Source organism: Eulemur rufifrons, chromosome 8 (assembly GCF_041146395.1).
Source record: "Eulemur rufifrons isolate Redbay chromosome 8, OSU_ERuf_1, whole genome shotgun sequence".
Taxonomy (NCBI): Eukaryota; Metazoa; Chordata; class Mammalia; order Primates; family Lemuridae; genus Eulemur; species Eulemur rufifrons.
This window is the reverse complement of record NC_090990.1, coordinates 89233716-89255904: the sequence shown is the minus strand read 5'-3', so window position 1 is coordinate 89255904 and position 22189 is coordinate 89233716. Positions and strand designations below refer to the sequence as shown.

The following is a 22189-nucleotide window of genomic DNA, read 5'->3' as shown; positions in this document are numbered from 1 at the left end:
ACCTTTCCTTTATTACCAGTTCTCTTTTTGAATCTCTTTTTCTTCCTTCCCATCCTGTGAATTCATGTTCTATTCATGCTTCTACCCTGAATTTTCCCTATGTTATTTTCTACTCTCCAGAGTTAGAAAGAACATGTCAAACACAGACAAAATAAGAATTCTGTAAGCAGAATGAAAAAATGAAATAAATGGAAATTTTTTGTTGTGCTATATTAAATATCAGTTAAAATGGGAAAAAAGTTAACATGCAAATATCTTAAGGCAACAGGAAAGAAAATAGGCTGTACATTTTAAAGAAAAAAAAGTAATCAGAAAAATCCGGTGAATACAACAGCTTTATGGGAAACTGGGGAGCTTTCTTTGTTAAGTATTGTTACTATAGAGATGAGTTGCAGGTGGGTGCCACGGGGGTCATAACAAAACAAACGCTTCATCCCTAGAGGCAGCTCCAGTCTGTTTTGCACCGACTCTCTATCTGTGAAATAACTGCAAAATCTGTTTAATTTTGATAGACCAATTTATCTCCCAATAACCTAACACATATTTATGCTATCAATCTGAAATGCAGCAACAAGGAAAAAATGGTTATTTACTTTCATTAAAATAATTTCTCTTATCATTTGGTATAGATGTAAGAAAATATTTAACAAAAGCTCTGTACTATTAACAAAATTTTAAACACAAATGTTTTCCTCACTAACACAACTATGGTTATGATATCAACTAACAGAAGAGAGCTCATGTCTGACATTTACAACTAGGCACACTTGACACTGTGACTTATTAAATTGGACAACAGAATTTACCAGATTTGTATTTACTGAAACAAATAGTTGTGATGGTACAGTTTATAGCCCTGTGGCTGTATAATGATATTTAGTAATTCTCTAATTTCATTACTAAATGGTTTCTCTAAAGTAATTATGGTTCTCGCTTCAGAATAAAAAATAATTCCAACATCTAAGATTGTTTTTCACTTTGAAATCCTTCACCTGAAAGAGTCAAGGAAGAGTTTTTCTAATGTCTCAGATCAGTCACTCACTCAACCTGCAACTGCAACCATGTTCGAAACCACCTACCAGCTGCTGTGGTGATACTAAGGTAAGAAAGATACAATCCTGCCATCTAAGAGGTTCCCATCTAGTAAAGAAGATACATACCTACAACTTACTGAAAACATAAGGGCATATATACAAATGTTAGAAGTACAAAAAGCATACTGTTTATGACAGATAAATGCTGACGAATTATGATTAGTGGAATGAAGAAAAAGTTTACCAAGAGGGGATATCTAATTGGGCCCTTAGGATAAATGTCATTTCCATCTATGGAAGGAAGAGGGGGTGAATGTGGAAGAATAGAGCAAGACATTCCAGGTTGATGCCCAAGGTGAGCAAACACCCACAGGTATGAGAATGCCTGGGGAACCTGAAGCAGTCCTGTGAGGCCAGAACCCAGAATATGTAACTGGTGGATAAGGAAACATGATCTTGGAGAGCTAAGTCTGGGTTAGAATACAGAGGACCTTTAGTGCCACTGCAAATCTGAACCTCATCTTAAAGATAATGGAGATCCAGCAAAGGTGTTTAAACAAGGAAAGCAATATAATTCAATTAGTGCTCTAAGATAATGACAAATGGGCAGTGAAGTGAGTAATACAGAGGATGAGAATGGAAACAGAAAGAGATTGGTAGTTATTAAAATATCGAGGTAGAAACAAATGAGTAATGTAAAGTTAGAAGGAGTAGAATGATGGCGGTCATGTTCACAGAAACAGCCATCATATGGGAACAGGTTGTGAACGAGGAAGGGAATGAAGAAGAGGAACTACCCAAAGATAATGGCTTCAGTGTGAACATTCTGGTAAAGAAGTTCAGATGACCAATTGGGAATTCAGGTCTGGAACTGAGAAGAGAAACGGAAGCCAAAAGAGATTTAAAAGTTATTGGCATAGAGACGATACTTGGGAACATGAATATAGGTCAAGTCAACTTCAGAGAAAGGACAAAGCAAGTGAAGAAGGGTGAAGATAAGACTTTGAGATGCCTGCATTTACAAAGTGGTAAATACTGAAGAAGGTACAGTGAGGCAGGACACAGCAATAGAAGGAAAAAAGTCACAATAATCAAAAATAGAAGCTGCAAAAGGAAGTCAATCATTAAAAACCCTGAAGAGAATTAGAAGGTGAAGGGAACTAAAGTTATGAAACTTACCACATTTCTGATACTGCGGGTAATTTCAATGGCAGATAAAACCAGATTTCAGAGCCCAGAAAAAAGGTATTAGTGCAGATAGACTACTTTTTCGAAAAGGTTGGTGAAGAATTGAGATAGCCATTAACGTATGCTAACTTCTACAATCAGTGCTAAAACTAGCCTGTATACTAAAAACTTAGAATGTGCCTGTTACTCAAAAAGGATGTTAACTAAGTGAATGAGAACACAATTGGGAATAATTCAAGTGTGCTGTTTTGATTTTTAATTTACCTCGCTTCTAAACTGAGTACATTTTATGAATTAAATAGTTATAATAAAGCGAGAAGCTGTTTTCAGTTATAAAGGGTTCATCTATGATGCCTATCACCTCAAATCTAATAGACTGCTACAACTAGCACTCAACAAGCACAGAAACCTGCTTTACTTTGCAGAGAAACACTAAAAATCCTGAACCTCAATTAAAAAACCATATTGTGAACATACTGAAGAATAATTTCCCCAATATTTGGGGGAAAAAGAGACAAGGAAAATCTCAATATGAGGCTACATAATAGAACATTAGAAAGTAGTATGAATTCCTAAAATGGTATTTGAAATAAAACACTTGTTCCATAACCCTGTAGCTCATATTTTATTTGTTTTGTTTCCATACAGGTCACAAATCTGTAATCGAAGGTGGGAAGATGCTGCCATTTTAAGAGCTAAAAGATTATTTTTTTAGCTTAATATTTGCTAGGTTCATCACTAAAATTACTTGGGAAGTTGTAAAATAAAAGAAAATGATGGGAGGCTGAGGCAGGAGGATAGCTTGAGCCCAGGAGTTTGAGGTTGCTGTGAGCTAGGCTGACGCCACAGCACTCTAGCCTGGGCAACAGAGTGAGACTCTGTCTCAAAAGAAAAAAAAAATAATAAAATAAAATAAAATGACTTATAAACAAGCTTTCTTACTGATATTCTTCTGAACTCTAATTATCCAACACCATAAGAAACAATAAAAATATTTCTAACCAAGGTAGAAACACTACATTGTCAGATCTTCTCATGTGAGATAAGGTTGCTATGAGTTTATACAAGACCTATGGGGAGCAAAATCTTATGTATTTTACTACAGCAGTCTGTGGGTTTTGAATTCACTGGAAATATGAACAATCAAAATTATACATTAAATCATAGGCACAGCATTTATGATCTACAGAAAACTTGTTCCCCAGTATAATTTCTGCTAAATTTTATTTCACAGACACAAGGAGAAGAAAATACCTTAACATTTCTGAGGCACACAACAAAGGTTATTTTTATAATCTACTAGATTATAATAATCTAATCTAAAAATTCTAAGAAGTTTTTAGCCTTAGTCAGATTCAATTTCTCTTCTTTACTGCATATAAATAAAAACTAAGCTGTTTTAATTGCCAACTTAATATCCTGCTACAAATCAGGTGACTGGAAAGTGAGAAGAGTCTTAGCTAAATTTTAAAACAGTGTATTTTAGTAGTGTAAAGCCCACTGGTTGTCATGAATATAATATACCCTTCCAGTTAATTCCCTAAGATTTTAATTCACTGTTTTCCTTCTTTTTAAAACACATCATAAAGAACCAAAATGTGCCATTAGTACAAATAGGTTTATTCTTCCCTCTTTTCTCTCTCTATTATTAACATATAGTTATCAGTATTATTGCCACAATTATTATTCAGGAATATTAACTCATTCATTTGATTAAAAATTAAAATGTTAAAAAGAATTACAAAATGAAAGGTTAATCTCCCTCCCACTCTGATCCACCAGGTCCTCCAATTCTCTCCTCAGAAACAACCACTGTTAAAGGCTTCTTCTAAACAGTTCTAGAGTAACACACACACACACACACACACACATACACACACACAGTATTTTTTACACAAATCATAGTATAATATACATACACATTTCTGTACCTACTTTCCTCGTCTGTTAATAATGTATCTGGAAATTGTTTCATATTAATACACCTGGAACTACTCTTTCCTTTTAACGGGTGCATAGTAACCCACTATGTAGATTTAACATAATTTATTCAAATAACTTCCTATGGATGGATATTTAGGTTGCGTCTATTCTTGTGTTTACTTGTGTTATCATAAACACTGACACAATGGCTGCGTGAGTAGATCTACAGGATAAATTCCTACAAGTAGACTGCTGCTCTGGGGCAGAGGGGATAGATATTTTTGCTTAATTGCATCCTGCAGAGGCTGCTACCTATAAAAGCAATTTGGCATGAATGAACTAGAATACTGTGTCCTCCTACCTTTTCAACACAAACATTTTTATCTTTGTTAATCTCACAGGTCAAAACCAGCAGCTCATTGTAGTTTTAACTTCCTTTGATTTGATTATAAATGGGTATCTTTTTCTCTTGTTTAAATGGCATTTTACTTTTCTTTCCTGTGAACTGTATATGCCTTTCCCTATTTTTAAAATCCAAGTTTATATTTGTCAATAAAATAATATATGCACGTAGTTTAGAATCTACTGGCTCTACATGGCTTGTTAAAACAAACAGCAATCCCTAGCCCTTTTCTTCTACCACTTTTCCTTCCCCAGAAGCAACTACTTTTATCTTTCTTAGCCAATTCTTTTGGTAGTTACCATCAAATATTAAATAATATGGCTTTACAATATTTTTTAATTTTTCTATTTTAGATGTTATCCATTGACTTTCTAGTATGGAAGATGAGAATTTGACTTCTTCCTCCTCCACTAACCACCCCCGTAGATACCTACACACTTCCTATTCTCTTACCCTCCCTATATAGTTACATAGTTATCTTGGTAAGAACAAACAATATTATGACTACATATGCTATTAGACATCAGCCACATACTAAATCCTATGTAGAATATAGCACAGTGGCCAAGAGAATAGATCCTGAAGGCAAACTTCCCAGGTTCAAATCTTACCTTTGCCATTTATTGACTGCTCAGTTATTTAGGCTACTTATTTAACCTCTTTATGTCTCAGTTTCCTTACCTGTGAAAGTCGTAATAGTATCTACCTTGTGAGTTTGCAAGGGTTAAAAAGTTCATATTAATATATGTAAAGTGCCCGATAGGTAGAAAAGTGCTATATAGGTATTCTCTATGTCCGAAGCTACTTTCTTGTTTCTTACATATTTACTGTCTAAATATTCATTTGCTTAGATTTCTTTTTTTTTTTTTAGGCACATAAGTTAATGTTTATTTAGGAAGAGAAAATAAATCACAGCCAATTACACATTTTAAAATGCTGATAAATACTACAAGTATCACAAAATCCAGAAAAATAACATTTGTTCCAGCACAATCGGCTACCTCAACTAAATCTGTTACCAACAGATTCGGGTTCACTGGCTTGTTGCAGTAAGGGAATACTCACACCATGGAACCAGGAGCAACTCACAGAGGGAAAGAGGGTCATCATAGGATTGGGGAAGAGACTCTGAAGCAGTATTTTGCTTACATTTCTTATGTGCTTATTGTTAATTCAACTCCAAATTTGCTTCCTATTGTTTAAATTCATTCAGTTGTTATATCAATTTCATTTTCTTGGAGAAGTCTGGTTTTCTTTATGTTATACCTGGTTCTCTCTCTATCACTCTCCTGAGGGTTCCCTTTGTCTCTCCCCTGTGTTGCATCTCCTGTCCTCATTCTTAGTGGAGCATATATTCTGTTAGCTTCGGGAGAAGTGATATGAATGAGGTAATCTTTTTAAAGTTTTGCATGTCTTTATGTTATCCTCATACTTGACTAATGGTTTATAGTTAAATACAGAATTCTAAGTTGGAAAAAAATTTCTGTCAAAATTTTGAGGGCATCCCTCATTTTTTCTAGCTTCTAATAGTGCTTATAGGAAGCCTGTCTGATCCTTAGTATATACTCTGATTTCTCTTTCTTTGGAAGTTTTTAAGATTGTCTCTTTGTCACCAGAGAATTTAAAATTTCATGAAATATGCCTTGTCATAGGTACTCAGTAGGCCCTTTCGATCTGGAAACTCATATTTCTTCAATGATGGACATTTTTCTTGAATTATTTTATTAGTGTTTTTCTCCTCTTTTCTTTTTCTGGAATCACTGTTTTGATGCTGGGCTTCCTAGACTGGCCCTCTAATTATTTTACCTTTTTTCCTCCTACTTTCTGACATATTTTCTCAGTTTCATTTTCCAACCCTTCTATTGAGTTTTATTTGTCACCATTTTTTAAATAGATAAAATCTCTTTAGCTTTGTAAGATATTCAGTTTTTGTTTCATGTATGTAATATCTTATCTTTCTGAGGATATTTATAATTTTTTAAAAGTTTTCTGTTCCCTGACTAGTCTCTGTACCTCCAAGTTATTTTTTTCTTTTGGTATGTTTTGATCTCTCTCTTTCATACTAGAGGCTTTACTTCAGATGGCTGCTAGTCTTGGGAAAGTCAGTATCCTTAGATCTTTCCTTTTGGGCTAAATACCCCAAAGGATACTCTTCTAATCTCCTGCCTGGAGGGTAAAGGCAAGTGAGGGAAGAAAGGTAGAGGATTCTCATCATTCAGTATGCACATGTTCACTTAATTCCTTCACTTTTGGTAAAGTGCCTTGCTCTTAATTTTGCCTGCTATCTCCCAACCCAGATAGCCTTAGTTTTTTTCTTCCAGAGAATATACCTGGGTCTTATATTTGGGTAGAGGTAGGAAGAGTAGTTGTTCAGTGGAATGGGGAACCTAGGGATCGACTACCATGTGTTTCTGGCTCAATTCCTGAGCTATTTGAAGATTCTGTGGTAAAGATCAGATTTGTTCTTAGCTTTCCTCATTGCCAGATTAAGGTTTGGCCTTCTTAAGTGAGCTATGTCATTTACCACACTCTATTTGCTTTTCAGCTTTCAAGCTTGTGTGTGTATGTATGGCTGTTTTCTTCTTTTTCATTCTCCAAGTCTTCGAAGGACCATGTCTTTAAAATAAAATCCCTTTACCAGGTTTAGTGAGGTTTCTGGAAGGAGTACAATTAGATGCTTGTGTTCAATATGCCACTTTTCTTCCCCAGAAGTCTAGCCTGAATCTAAAAACCATTCCTGATTATTTATACCACTCATTCCCCCTACCCACCTGATCCTCCAACCACGACAGTGGTTTGCTAAGATTAATATTGGCCTAGGACTGATTAAGAGGAGTCCCTGCCTGAGTATCACATTTTAGAGGACTCTACTCTGGCTCTCTTGGGCACCAATCCTCACCGAACTTGAATGTAAAAACTGAGAACAGCAACCCTGAGAACAGCCTATACAAATGATCTGCATGAATTAGAAAGGGAATCGTTTATCTAAGACACTTTACTGCCATCTGCTGGAAATTTTATGACATAAATACAAATCATAATGACAATTCAATGACAGGTCCCCAGAGGAGTCAGGCAACACATAAATTTGCACAACCGTAAGTAGCAGCAATGACTTGCAGCCACCTTCACAGAAGTGAACAAATCTCAATTGTGCCAGGATAAGGAAGATAAAAGAGCAAATTAGGAATCCAAACTTCCACTTCCAGGTTAGAAGGAATTGTGGTCTGGCACCTTGACTTAGAACTGAGAACTGATTTCCCAACAGAAAAAAAGGTGAGAGAGAGGGTCAGGGTTAAAGCTAAGGTTTGAATAATCAATATCCTCTAATAATTTTTATTAAAAGCTTATGCTTTATAATAATTTTATAATTCCTCAGAGAGCATATACTGCTTTTAATATTCATTTCCTTCAAAGTTTCCTCAAATTTTTATCACTTACACCAATAAACTTAGGAAAGAATGGTATATGGTTAGGTTTTACTCAAGATCTTCCAATTTAATTTCCTTTTTTGATGTCTTTTTATTTGACTTCTTCATTTACATAAATACAAAATTCTGGATAGTTGGCTTTGACTTTCAGAGACTTTTGATATATTCTTTCCTAAGGCTTGCTAGAGTATATTAGAGGCATATTATGTTAAATTATAATTTTAAATACACTTACCAAATGTTTCTGGGTTTTTAAGGAATCCAGGATAATAAAAAAATTTACTATCACAAATACAGTTTTTGAAAAAAAAATCCAGAGATTCTATAAGTAAGACCGTGGAGTAACTTGAAGATTTTATCAGAATATAATAAAATAGAGGCAAGAGATCTCTGCAGCCTTGAGTTACTAGATGTTTGGTTTGGGATCTGCCAGTTCAATCTGAACTTTCTGTTTGAGAACTGAAAAGGCCTTGGCCTTACGAATGTTTGGCATTTTCTAATTAAACCAGCTCTATGATCATGTTTATGATTTACCTACAAACTAACATTCTTGTACATCTCAGGCTCATACTTTAGTTTGCCCATTTGGGCACAAAAGCATGAATTTTATTGGAATGTCGAAAGAAATGCAACAAGCAGATTGAAGAGAGTTCCCAATTCACCTCTGTGCTTTCCACCTGCCAGGTAGGAAGCAATATGCAGATAGTAGAGAGGAATTTTCTTCCATAAATGTACAGTTCACAAAAACATCCACTGTTCAGCTTTCAGTTTTCCCCATTTCAGAGTTCTTGAAAGATATTTGATAGCTTTGTTTAAAAAAAAAAGTTGAATTCATAGGTTACATTTACACTAAAAATGAATATTTACTAATTCTAGTTCACATGGTCAATTAATATACCTTACAGTATTGTTTGTACATTAAAAAAAAAAAAACCCTACCATCTGAAGAAATAATTTTCTTTTGAAAATTCAGCAAGCTGTGCTTTGAATGTCTTAAATTCAGACAATCTTTTGATGAATAAATGAAAATCTGGATATTGTTACCAGAGGAAAATAGTTTTTTTCTAGGTTGTCTAAATCTGGAAGTGGGTGTTTTAGACATGATGATGCTTATGTGCCTTAAGAAAACATCTGATTTTCAACGGGAAAAAATTGGTGAATCAAAACCTATGTCATTGGTAATCTGCAAACTGCTGAAAGCAAGAGTCTGAGAACTCTTGTCAATGAGAAGTAACTTCTGTGCTTCAGTACTCTTCTTCCTCCCCATATGCATTTGACTCAACTTGCTTATTTGGAAACAAAATTCTGGGTTTTTACTTTTCTTCTCTGGTCCTTCCTTTGCTAGTGCTTCTTCATCTTCCTAATCTCTAAATGTTGTCCTAGAGCTTAGTCTTCGGACTTCTACTGTCTTTACCTACACACATTCCCCTAGGAATGTCATTCAATCTCAGGGCTTCCAACTTCAAGTTATACTACAAGGCCATAGTAACCAAAAAAGCATTGTGCTGGTGTGAAAGTAGACAAATAGATTGATGCAACAGAATTGAAATCAAGAAATAAAACCACACAACTACACCAACTGATCTTTAACAAAGCAGACAAAAACATACACTGGAGAAAGAACACCCTATTCAATAAATCGTGCTGGGAAAACTGGATAGCCACATGCAGAAGAACAAAATTGGATCCCTACCTCTCACTATATACAAAAATTAACTCAAGATGGATTAAAGACTTAAATGTAATACCTGACAACATAAAAATTCTAGAAGAAAACTTAGGAAAGACTCTCTGGACATTGGCCTAGACAAAGAATTTATAACTAAGACTCCAAAGCAAAAATAACAACAACAAAAAAAAATAAAATAAATAAATAAAATAAAACAACAAATAAATGGGACTTAAACTAAAAAGTTTCTGCATAGCAAAAGAAATAATCAACAGAGTAAACAGACAGCCTATGGAATGGGAGAAAACATTCACAAACTATACATTTGACAAAGGACTAATATCTAGAATCTAAAAGGAACTCAAATCAGCAAGGAAAAAAATGCCATCAAAAAGTGGGCAAATGACACAAACAGACATTTTTCAAAAGAAGTTATACAAATTGTGAAAAAACATATGAAAAAATGCTCAACATCACTAATCATCAGAGAAAAGCAAATTAAAACCATAGTGAGATACTGCTTTATCCCTGTCAGACTAGCCATTATTAAAAAGTCACAAAACAACAGATATTGGTATGGATGCAGTAAAAAAGGAATGCTTATACACTGTTGGTAGGAATGTAAATTAGCATAATTTCTGTAGAAAACAATATAGAGATTCCTCAAAGAACTAAAAGTAGGCCTGTCATTCAATCCTGCAATGCCACTACTGGGTATCTACCCAAAGGAAAAGAATTCATTATATCAAAAAGACACATGTACTTATATGTTTATCGCAGCACAATTCACAATTGCAAAGGTGTGGAATCAACCTAAGTGCTCATCAAGTGATGAGTGGATAAAGAAAATGTGGGGGACATACACTCTCCCATGGATTATTACTCAGCCATAAAAACGAATGAAATAATATCTTTTACAGTGACTTGGATATATATTGGAAGCCATTATCCTAAGAGAAGTATCTCGAGAATGGAAAAACAAATGCTACATGTACTCACTTAAAAGTGTGAGCTAAACAATGGGTAGACACACAAGGTCATACAGAGAGATAAAATGGACTTTGGAGATTCTTTCTTTTCTTTTTTTTTTTTTGAGACAGAGTCTTGCTCTGTTGCCTGGGCTAGAGTGCTGTGGTGTCAGCCTAGCTCAGAGCAACCTCAAGCTCCTGGGCTCAAGTGATTCTTCTGCCTCAGCCTCCCGAGTAGCTGGGACTATAGGCATGTACCACCATGCCTGGCTAATTTTTTCCTCTATATATTTTTAGTTGTCCAGATAATTTCCTTGTATTTTTAGTAGAGATGGGGTCTCACTCTTGGTCAGGCTGGTCTCGAACTCCTGAGTTCAAGCAATCCTCCTGCCTCAGCCTCCCAGAGTGCTAGGATTACAGGCGTGAGCCACTGCGCCCAGCTGACTTTAGAGATTCAAAGTGGGAAGCGTGGGAGGAGAATGAGGGATCAAAAATTACCTATTTGGTACAACATACACTATTTGGGTGATGGGTACACTAAAAGCCCTGACTTCAACACTATACAACTCCTCCATGTAACAAAAAATCACTTGTACCCCCTACATCTATTGAAATTTAAAAAAAAAAATTCCAGGGCTTCAAACATCATTTATTTGCTAAAGGCCTGCAATTCATATCTCTAGTCCATACTTCTCCCTTATTTCAAGACTCATACATCCAACATATTTCTACCTGGGTGTCTAATAAGACCTTCACGCTCAACATGTCCAAAATTGAGCTCCTGGTTAATCACACTTTCAAACTTGTTTCTCCCACAGTCTTCCCCATTTTAAAAAATAATAATTTCATCCCTCTAGCTATTCTAGCCAACATTCTTGATTCTTCTGTTTCTCACTTCCCACAGCCAATGTGATGGCTCTATTTATAAACATACCCAGAATCTGGTTACTTCTCAGCTCTTCCACTATTAATATTACCATTCTGGCCCAAGTTGCTTCAGTTTAGATTTTTTCAGCAGCATCCTATTTGGACTCTAGACTCCAACTCTTGCATTCCTACTCTCAGTACAGAAGCCAGTGGCTTCCCATCTCACAGAGTAAAAGTCAAAGCCCTTATGATGACCTTCATGATCTGGTTGCCCAAAAGCTCAATGGTGTCATCTCCTACTACCCTCCCCCTTGTTCATTCCACTCCTGCCTCATTGGCACCTATGCTGTTCGAACACTCCAAACATATTCACACACTATACTGTTTCCCAGGGTGGGACTCCTTACCGCCAGGTATCCACATACCCTACTCCCATACTTTTATCAGATCCTTGTTCAAATGTCAATGAGGGTTTCTTTGGCCACTTTAGCTAAAACTATAATTCCTTGACACTTTCTATTCCTGCTCCCTACTTTATTTTTTTTCTTTGTTCTTGTCACCATCTAGCACAGTATATATTTTGCTTATTACTCTTGCTTATTGTCTGTCACTCCTCAATAGAATGTAAGTTCCATGAAGGGAGAGAGATTTTCATCTATTTTTTTCACTGTTAATCCTGAGAACCTAGAGCAGTGTCTGGCAGGTAGCTGGTACTCACTAACGACTGGCTGCATGAATGGATGGCTTTTCGAAAAATAAAAAAATCAATATAAGCCACACAATGTAATACACCACAATAATAACATGTATTATGGACATCCATCAATAAATTTCGTTTATAAATATAATGTGCATATGTCTGTTGGGAGTGAATAAATATAGGGAATTCAACAAGTTTTTTCAAGTGAATCCAGTATTTTTGTTGAAATCATCTAAAAACAATACTCCAAACAGACAATACCACCCCTTCCCTGCCTTCCCTGCCTTATTTATACTGTTAGTTTCACTTAGTAATTGCTAAAAAAACACAAAAAACAAAAACAAAAACGTTTATAAAAGAATGCTTTTATGGGGGTAGGGAGAATGAAAAATTGCTTTTTAGGTTTATTGGAGAAATCACCTGTTTGACACTTATAGCCTCTTAAAAGCCTTCCCATCCTTCGACCCAGGGATGAATGAAATTTTGGTTAGCTGTTAAATTTAAATTACCTCCCACAAAAAGAAGACAGGAAGCAACTATTCTTGGGATTGCATCTTTTTCAAAAAAGATGTATCCTGGTGTGATTAGTTCTTGGTGGCTCTGCCACTATCAGTATCTATCAAACTCAGAGCCAGAAGAAACAAAGGGGACCAATGAGTAGATTGCTTTAAGTTCTAAGAGAGTGGCAGCAGGGTAGTAGTGATCACTGTTGCTGTGCCACTACTGCCACCACACGACCCATCGACTCAGGCACACACTTTGTTCTTTGTCTTCCTTCTTTAATCTTCATTCCTTTTATTCATTTGTCCTTACTCGATCATTCAGATACTCAAATATTTAGAGAGTATCTACCATCCTATCAGCCTTTTCACAGGCAAACTTTTAAAAGTTGTCTCCATTTGCTGTTTCGATTTCCTTATTTATTGCACTGTTTTCTCAGCCCATTTTGGGATGCCTGCTGCTATCACATCCCACTGAAACTGCTGTCCCTGAATTCACTAAGAACCTGAATGTCGCTAAATCCAATAATTTTTCTTTCTAGTCCTTGCCTTAGTTGCCCTCTCAGTAGCATACAACGGAGTTGATTATAGCTCTTAACCATCCTTATCATATACTTTGGAAAATTTGGTCTAGACCATTTATTTTATAGCATAGTTTAGCTTGTTTTTCTTCTCCATTTTTTTCCCCTTCCTTTAAGTATAATACATATATGCTCAGGCCAGGCGCGGTGGCTCATGCCTGTAATCCTAGCACTCTGGGAGGCCGAAGCGGGTGGATCATTTGAGCTCAGGAGTTGGAGACCAGCCTGAGCAAGAGCGAGACCCTGTCTCTACTAAAAATAGAAAGAAATTAGCTGGACAACTAAAAATGAAAAAAAAAAAAAGTTAGCCGGGCATGGTGGTACATGCCTGTAGTCCCAGCTACTTGGGAGGCTGAGGCAGGAGGATTGCTTGAGCCCAGGAGTTTGAGGTTGCTGTGAGCTAGGCTGATGCCACGGCACTCTAGCCCAGACAACAGAGTGAGACTATCAAAAAAAAAAAGAAAAAAAAAAGGTATAATACATATATGCTCAATGAATTATCACAAAGTGAACACACCTGTGCAACCCCTATTCGAGTCGACAAATAGAACATTAGTAGTACTACAGAAACTTCTTTCATATTCCTCCCAATCACTACTCATGCCTCCTCCCAAAAAGTAGTCACTATCCTGACATTTAACACCATAGATGAGTTTTGCCTGTTTTGGAGCTTCATATAAACAGAATCACACAGTATGTACTATTATGTATCTGTTCTTTAGTGCTGTGGCCCCCAAACCCCGGGCTGAGGACCAGTACAGTCTGTGGCCTGTTAGGAACTGGGCCACACATGAGGAGGTAGCAGGGGTGAGTGAGCGAAGCTTCATCTGTATTTACAGCCACTCCCCATCACTCACATCACCGCAGACACTCCGCCTCCTGTTAGATCAGCGGTTGCATTAGATTCTCACAGGAGCATGAGCCCTACTGTAAACTGGGCATGGGAGGGATCTAGGTTGTGGCTCCTTATGAGAATCTAATGCCTGATGAGCTGAAGTGGGGCTGAGATGGTGATGCTAGTGCTGGGGGAGTGGCTGCGAATATAGATTATCATCAGCAGAGATGTTTGACTGTACAATATATGTAAACCGCTTGAATCATCCCAAACCACGGCCCACCCCAGGTCCATGGGAAAATTGTCTTCCACAAAATGGGTCCCTGGTGCCAAAAAGGTTGGGGACTGCTGCTTTAGTGAACTCTTCAGTGAGGTATCTGTTAAAGCCTCTTATATTCTCCTACTCCCTAGTTTGCCTTTTCACTCTCTTAATGGTGTCTTGATAAATAGGATTTCTTAATCTTAATATAGTCCAATTTATCAATTATTTCCATTACAATTATTTTTTTTTTATTCTGTTTAAGAAATCTTTCTCTATCCAAGATCATGAAAATATCCTTCTACATCATTTCTAGGAACTTTAACATGTTACCTCTCGTTTAGATCTACAGCGCACTTGGAATTAATTTTGTGTCTGGTGTAAGGTAGGGGCCAATTCTACCCCACCCCTCATAAAGACATCTAACTGACCCAGCATCAATGATTGAAAAGACTATCTTTCCCCCACTGCTTTGCAGGGTCCCCTGTGTCACACCAAATGTCCACATACACGTAGGATTCTCCATGATGTTTCGTTGGTCTATTTGCCTATTCTTCCTTCAATACCTTACTGTATTTTTTAAATAGGTCTTGATCCTAGTAGATTAAGTCTTCTCACCTTGTTTTCTTCAATGTTGGCTCTTCTTAATCTACAGCATTTCTAGATGAATTTTAGAATCAACTTGCCAATTGGTGTATATGTGTGTGGTGGTGGTAGTGGTGGTGGATGGAACACCATGCTGAAATTTTGATCTTGAAGAGAACGGACAGATAATATTAAGTATTCTAAACCATGATAATAGGATAGCTCTCCATTTATTTAAATCTTTTTAAATTTTCTTTTGATTATATTTTATAGTTCTCTACGTAGAAGAATTGCACATCTCTCATTAGATTTTTCTCCCTAGGAATTTGTTATCATGTGATGCTATAATAAACGGTATAGTTTAAATTTTACATTTCTTGTTTGTTCCTATATAGAAATACAATTGATTTTTGTATACCAACTTATATTTTTGTTTATATGTATATTCATTCTGTCTTGCTAAATACATAAAAAATCTTTTAAAATCAGAAATCTTTATAACTCTTTTCATTCTAGGGACTGGCATAGAATGTTGCATATATAGCAATTACTCAATGAAATGTTTGACAGCAGGAAATTTTGCTTAAAGACAAATCACTAGGAGATAAACATAGAATAACACAATAACTATCTAATTCAAGATTGGACTGGCATGTAAAGAAGAATGGTTCAAGAAGTAGTCTTTTTCCCTCTAATATTTATTATGAGTTTCTAGGGTGAATTTAGGATATCCACGCTGAAGATGATCATGGACCGACATGAGTCAGGATGGCTATCAGACTTGTTGTCAAGGACAAAAGATAGAGGACTGGCTCTAGACCAGACAGACACCTTTGCCACCTCATCTTAGTTTGTCTTTGGGACCAGCACTGGGAACACTATAGGTATTTAACAATTTACTACATATTCTCTCTTCTATAACACTGTAATAATTATTCTGATTATAACTATACTTCCTCAAAATCCATCAAGCTTGTGGGTCAAAACTTTAATAGTTAAATGTTCCTAGAGAATTAGTAAAGATAGTCATCAACATAACATTACCAATAATGAAAGCAAAGGAGTTGAAAGAAGGTGACTGTAAGCCAATTCAATTCACATAGAAGTTGTATGTGAAATATAAAGGGTTATAAAATGGTTACACCCAGACAGGTTTTCAACAGAATGTAGGCCCACACCTAAACTGGTTTCAACACATGCTAAAGAAGTATGATAGAAATGAGACAAAAATTTGACTTCTCCAAGTATAACTCCTGGGAAAAATGTATTTGCTAACCTAACTAATTTTTAGAAAAGCAACAACTGTTACAGGATAAAAAGAAAAGTAAATGATTCAAACTCTGACCAAGAGTTCTGGGTTCCATTTAGAAAATGAGGAAAAAGGCAGCCTCACCCCCAAAATCCAAAACCAAACCCTGATTTTAGAAAATACAACCAAAATCAGAGAATTATCCATATTGAGCACTATAGAGATAATAAATGATTCTATTTTATCTACCTACCAAATGTCTATCACTAAAAGTCTATACAGTTCACTAAGCAAATAATAATACAATAATGCCAAGCATTAAAGCAATTCCTACTTTTCGAATCTCTTCATTATTTTATTTAATCTTAATTATATTTCCTTAAAATTATCTGACCAGTCTGATTACTTAAATATCCAGTGTTAAAATGAAAAACATCTCACAGAATACATTTGGTAGGAAATGGGGAAAAAGCTAGCTGCTTTGACAGTGACATTAATTCCTTTAGTACATTATAATGGAAGTGGGTGTCTTCAATTTCTCCCTTCTGTCACCTACTCCAACCACAGTCCTGCATATGACTTATGTGGGACACGCAAAATTAGCTCAGCTAATTAGCTTGATCTGACATTACATTGTACAAGACAACATTAGCAGCTATGTGAACTGGATACTCTAAACCATTGAATAATACTAAGCTTCCACACCAACCGGCTCCCTTACGAGCCTCAGTGCTTCAACAGGATCAAAACCTCAGGCTGAGCAATAAACCCAGAAACAACACATCATGCAACTTGCCCACAACTAAACAGCAACCTTGCTAGCACTCAGATAAATTTTATCTCTGTAAAATAATCCTGCTGTCACTTGGTTATAAAAAATAGAATTCTCTAATGACCTCTAACTCTCGCTTAAGATAGTATTAATTTCAACACATTTATTTAACAAGAAATGTAGAATGTTTTGTTTTACTGTAACATTCAGTAACAAGTCGATACGTTATCGGATAAAAGCTAGGACTGTCTTTCCTTTTAGCATTGGCTTACCCAGTTTAGTGGCGCCCTCTGGTGGGTACTCAGGAAACTGACCCTCGGAAGGGACGCTGACAGTTCTCCTCAGGCATCGCCCCTTGGTGGCATCTGCCTGCTGCTCCTGTGCCCCTTCCGCAGGTATCTAGTTAACCAAAAGAAAAACAGATGACGCTGAATAGTGAACTCGTCATAACTACCTTCTGACTGAATAATATTTTTAGTTAATGAAGACAGGAGTGTGTAATAAGCAGAGTAAAGTAGGAGAAATATAGAAATAAATATATACAAGTATTAATTACCACCCCTTTTCAGGAAGCTGTCCTTTAACAAGACAACTGGAAGATCAGGAAAGGCGAGGATGCAAATTAGCTTACGTGAAGTACATACAAATCATATCCAGGTATGTAACTGCTCTGGGAGTTCAGAAAACAAAACACCCACATGAATAAAAGGTGGTTCTATGCCAGAATCTGGTTCGCAAGCTCCAATTTTGATCAATGTTTTTTTTTTTTTTTGAGACAGAGTCTCACTCTGTTGCCCAGGCTAGAGTGAGTGCCGTGGCGTCAGCCTAGCTCACAGCAACCTCAAACTCCTGAGCTCAAGCGATCCTACTGTCTCAGTTGATCAATGTTTAATAAAGTACATGGAAATAAAAGTTGACCGGACAGATTTAGCCTCAAAATTCTCTTAGAAGGAGGTTTTGTTAGGTAAAATAAGTAAAATCACCCAATTTTCTTCAATTTTAGAATCAAGCACTTAGACATACTTAATAAAACACATTTTCAGTGGTAACTTGTATAGATATTTGTATAGATACATATATAAAATGGCATATTTTCTTCCAAAGGTGAGATTGTTTTTATAATCCTAAAAACATATCAAGTGGTTATTTGCATACGTGGAATGAGAACTATGAATGGAAAGAATACTTCTAATGCCAACAACTATTTTAAAACTTACTCAGTAGGCTATCACTGTAGAGTAATGGGGATGGCTCTGGGTTCTTTTTCTTTCCTTTTTTTTTTTTTTTTTTTTTTTTTTTGGTAATGCTAAGTTTGGGGGAAATGACCAAAGACTTTTTAGAAATGAGAGTATACAATGTATCTGTATTAGAATTAAGAATTGTATTGGTAACATGTTAAATAGTCTGGCCAAGTATGTCAGTAATTAATTGTAGTTCCTAATTTCTTATGGTTCCAATATCCAAATTTATTTGCAACAAATTTCAGTAATAATAACACTGGGTTCTTACTTTGTGCAAGTCTAAGGAATTTATATGTGTGACATGAGAGAGGCACTATTATTATTCCCTTTTTTACAGATAAGGAATGATTTCATTCTCCAAATGATTAGAATGGACCTGCATCACATCAACTGATCCAGCAAAACCGGGACACATACAGGCTTAAGTGCATATGCCTTCTGCATTGCCTCAGTAATCCAACTCCAATGACCGGGGTCAAGGAGATGATAGCAAGGAAAGTTCTCTCACTGTTACTGAGAACGTGAAAAGCAAATTCCTAATACTTCCCATAAGCACTTAAAATTTTCATACTCCTTGTATGACCAAAAATTACCACATTTCCTCATTATAATGACTATGGTTACTTTTTGAACACTGAAAAATTAAAAGGCAGAATTATGTAAAATTCTAAAAATAAGCTGAGACCAAAAAATAGCATCAATAAAAGACTCTGTAATATAAAACTTCACAAATGGTAATCTAAGTCATTCATCCCATTCAGAATGGAAATTTTATTACCTTTACTTAAATAATTAAAAGAGTATCACTGAGATGTTTAAATGGCTATCTGCTATTAAAAACAGCAAAAATATATCCTCTACCTATCAAAAAGTAGAGAGAATGAGAATAAATTTGTAAAAAACAGTTTGGGTCTTTGAGAAAATAGTTGAATCTAAATAAACATAACTATTTTGATGATAGTTCTAAAAATGTCTATTATCTGAAATAATAAAGGTATAAATCATACAGAAAAAAAGATAATATTTTCTTATGCTGTTTTAAGAGGGAATAATTTTTTTCTGTGGAAATTTATAAAGGTCATATCCAGGAAAAAGTAAGAATGGCTTCTATTACCATATACTTTGCCTCCACTGTATCTAACAAGAGGATAAATATAATATATCAAACTTCTTATTTGGGCCTAAAATTCACTCACAATTATTTTCTCAAATTTCTAATGTAGACTCTTCATTTCCCACTGCTGAAACTTAAAATATGATGAAAGGAATCACTTTTTTTTTTTTTTTTTTGAGACAGAGTCTCACTCTCTTGCCTGGGCTAAAGTGCCGTGGCGTCAGCCTAGCTCACAACAACCTCAAACTCCTGGGCTCAAGTGACCCTTCTTTCCGGAGTAGCTGGGACTACAGGCACATGCCACCATGCCCGGCTAATGTTTTTCTATTTTTAGTTGTCTGGTTAATTTCTTTCTATTTTTAGTAGAGACGGGGTCTCGCTCTTGCTCAGGCTGGTCTCCAACTCCTGAGCTCAAGCAATCCTCCGGCCTCGGCCTCCCAGAGTGCTAGGGTTACAGGCGTGAGCCACCGTGCCCGGCCTAAAGAATAACTTTTAAAGGTTAGGGCACTTACTCCTCATTCAGGATATAATAGAACATAATGTTGACTTTTATTCTAAACTGCATTTCTTAAGAATATTTTACTTTTACAACATAACAGATTGCTTCTTAGCTAAAATATTTAAAACATTTTTTAAAAGATACTGATCTATTCTTTTCAAATAGTACAGGTCATTCATATTTCAAGTACTTTAAAATGAACAGAACTGAAGTGCACCAATCTTAGTGTACAGCTAAAAGAATCAGTTTTAGAAGAGCAATTTTCTCCATTCTGATTGTCTTAATTTAGTTTACTAGTTCATAATTGTTTATGTTGAATTGCTCATAAAAAATTGTGTATTCTCCAAGTTGTATAACATGAGAGAAAATTTTTTTTTTAAACTCCTTTGGCCTTGTACTGGGCTCGAGTCCTCTTTTGCCTCAATGAGGAAAAAAAAATCGAGCACTTTAATTTCATTCCATTTTAGACGACAAAAGTGGAAAACTGTAAGGAATAAATGACTTCTCAGGTATCTACGACCTGTTAACAAATTCCAACTGGATCTCTGGCTCCTAGTCTTTGTTAATTCCAAATCACCCCATCCATGACAATGGAAGAGCAATGTGGCATGCATAATAGATACACATACATACTCATATATTTTCTGCAAAATCGCCTTTCATATTGTTTAGAATCATATGGAAATTAATTTCACTTTTAATCTGAGCCCATACAGATTAAATAGTCAAGTACAGGAAATCAAGATTTTGCTAACTAGTATCAGAAAGCTCTTCTATTTCTTTTCTTAAAGAATGTTAAAAAGGCTCACGCCTGTAGTCCCAGCTACTTGGGAGACTGGAGGATCGCTTGAGACCAGGAGTTAGTGAGCAGCCTGGGTGACATAGCGAGACACCATCTCTAACTAAATTATTTAAAATAATTTAAAAAAAAGAATGCTAAAAGATGCTCAGGCCTATGATATCCTTTAAATAATTTTTAAATCTTCTTAAAAGAGAAAAAATTCCTCAACTTTCTTATTGCCTTACAGCAGTGATTCTCAGAACAAATATGGTCCAGGTGCCAGCAGCATCAGCATCACCGGGGAACCTGTTAAAAAAGCACATTCTCAGGCCCCACCCCAGACCTTCTAAATCAGAAACTTTGGAGGCGAAGTTCAGCAATCTGTTTTAACATAGCAGTCCCCAACCTTTTTGGTAACAGGGACCAGTTTCATGGAAGACAATTTTTCCATGGACTGGGGCCAGCGTGAAGGGGATGATTCAAGCATATTACATTTATTGTACAGTCAAACCTCTCTGCTAATCTGTATTTGCAGCTGTTCCCCAGTGCTAGTATCACCGCTTCAGCTCCATCTCAGATCATCAGACATTAGATTCTCATAAGGAGCCGCAACCTAGATCCCAGTAGGGTTCACACGCCGGCCTGCCGCTCACCTCCTGCTGTGTGGCCCAGTTCCTAACAGGCCTCGGCCTGTTACCAGTACACAGCTTGGGGGCTGGGGACCACAGTTTTAAAAACCTCCAACTGATTTTTGAGAACCACTGCTTTAAGGTGTCATTTTCTCTCCTTCCTATCATGGCTAAGCATCCCAAAGTGCCATCTATAACCTATAACAGAGGTTCTCAACCTTGGCTGCAAGTTATAACCATCTAGGGGAACTTTAAAAAACACCAACGCTTAGGCCACTCCTAGACATTCCGGACACACAAAGTTGAGAACTGAACTACACTCAGTATCTTCAGCTCTAATTATTCACGTGTTAATCCTCCGCCATCAATACTAAGTGTGGAGGTATACATAAATCACCTAGCTCCACTAATCCTCAATTTCTGCATTTTTGAGGTCTGATCTTTCTGGTACGTCAGCTGGATTCTTGGGGCAGTAAGTTTTAAAGAGGTCTGCCACTGGTGGGGGCAAGCCTCTGTCATTGTTCAGCATGATCACTAGTATCTCTACTGTTCTCAGCATTTCGGTTGCTCTCGGGAAAACCCGTTCAGTTTTTCCCTGTACATGTGCAGTCCAGCCCTTGGCCACAGACTCTCTGGTATCCTGCCCAGCAGATTCCAGCCCCTTCAGATGCAGAATTCTGTTCTCTGCCTCCTCAGCTCAGAGACCACTGTACTCTTCCTAGCCTAGACTCCAGATTACTGCATTACAGTTGGGAAATGTAGCAACAGACACCTGGGACAGTAAGGACCATCACAGTGTTAGGCTGCCTATTGTCCAATGCCTGAAAATGGCTGTGTTCTTGCTTGTGTGTATGTGTACGTGCGCACACACATAAGCGCGAGCGGGCGCTCTCTCTCTCTTTTTATATATACATATATAATACACATACACACACACACACACACACACACACACACACGG

The 22189-nt window shown here is 36.5% G+C and overlaps 1 protein-coding gene across 2 annotated transcripts in view; it reads right to left on the bottom strand.

Annotated features, from left to right (window-relative positions):
* Window positions 1-22189, bottom strand: part of RASAL2 (RAS protein activator like 2) — a 360148-nt gene that overhangs the window by 160902 nt on the left and 177057 nt on the right. For both annotated transcript variants that reach the window (XM_069478392.1, XM_069478391.1), the window contains exon 3: window positions 17237-17363. In XM_069478392.1, coding sequence (XP_069334493.1) covers window positions 17237-17363 — 127 coding nt within the window. The remainder of the gene's footprint in view (window positions 1-17236; window positions 17364-22189) is intronic.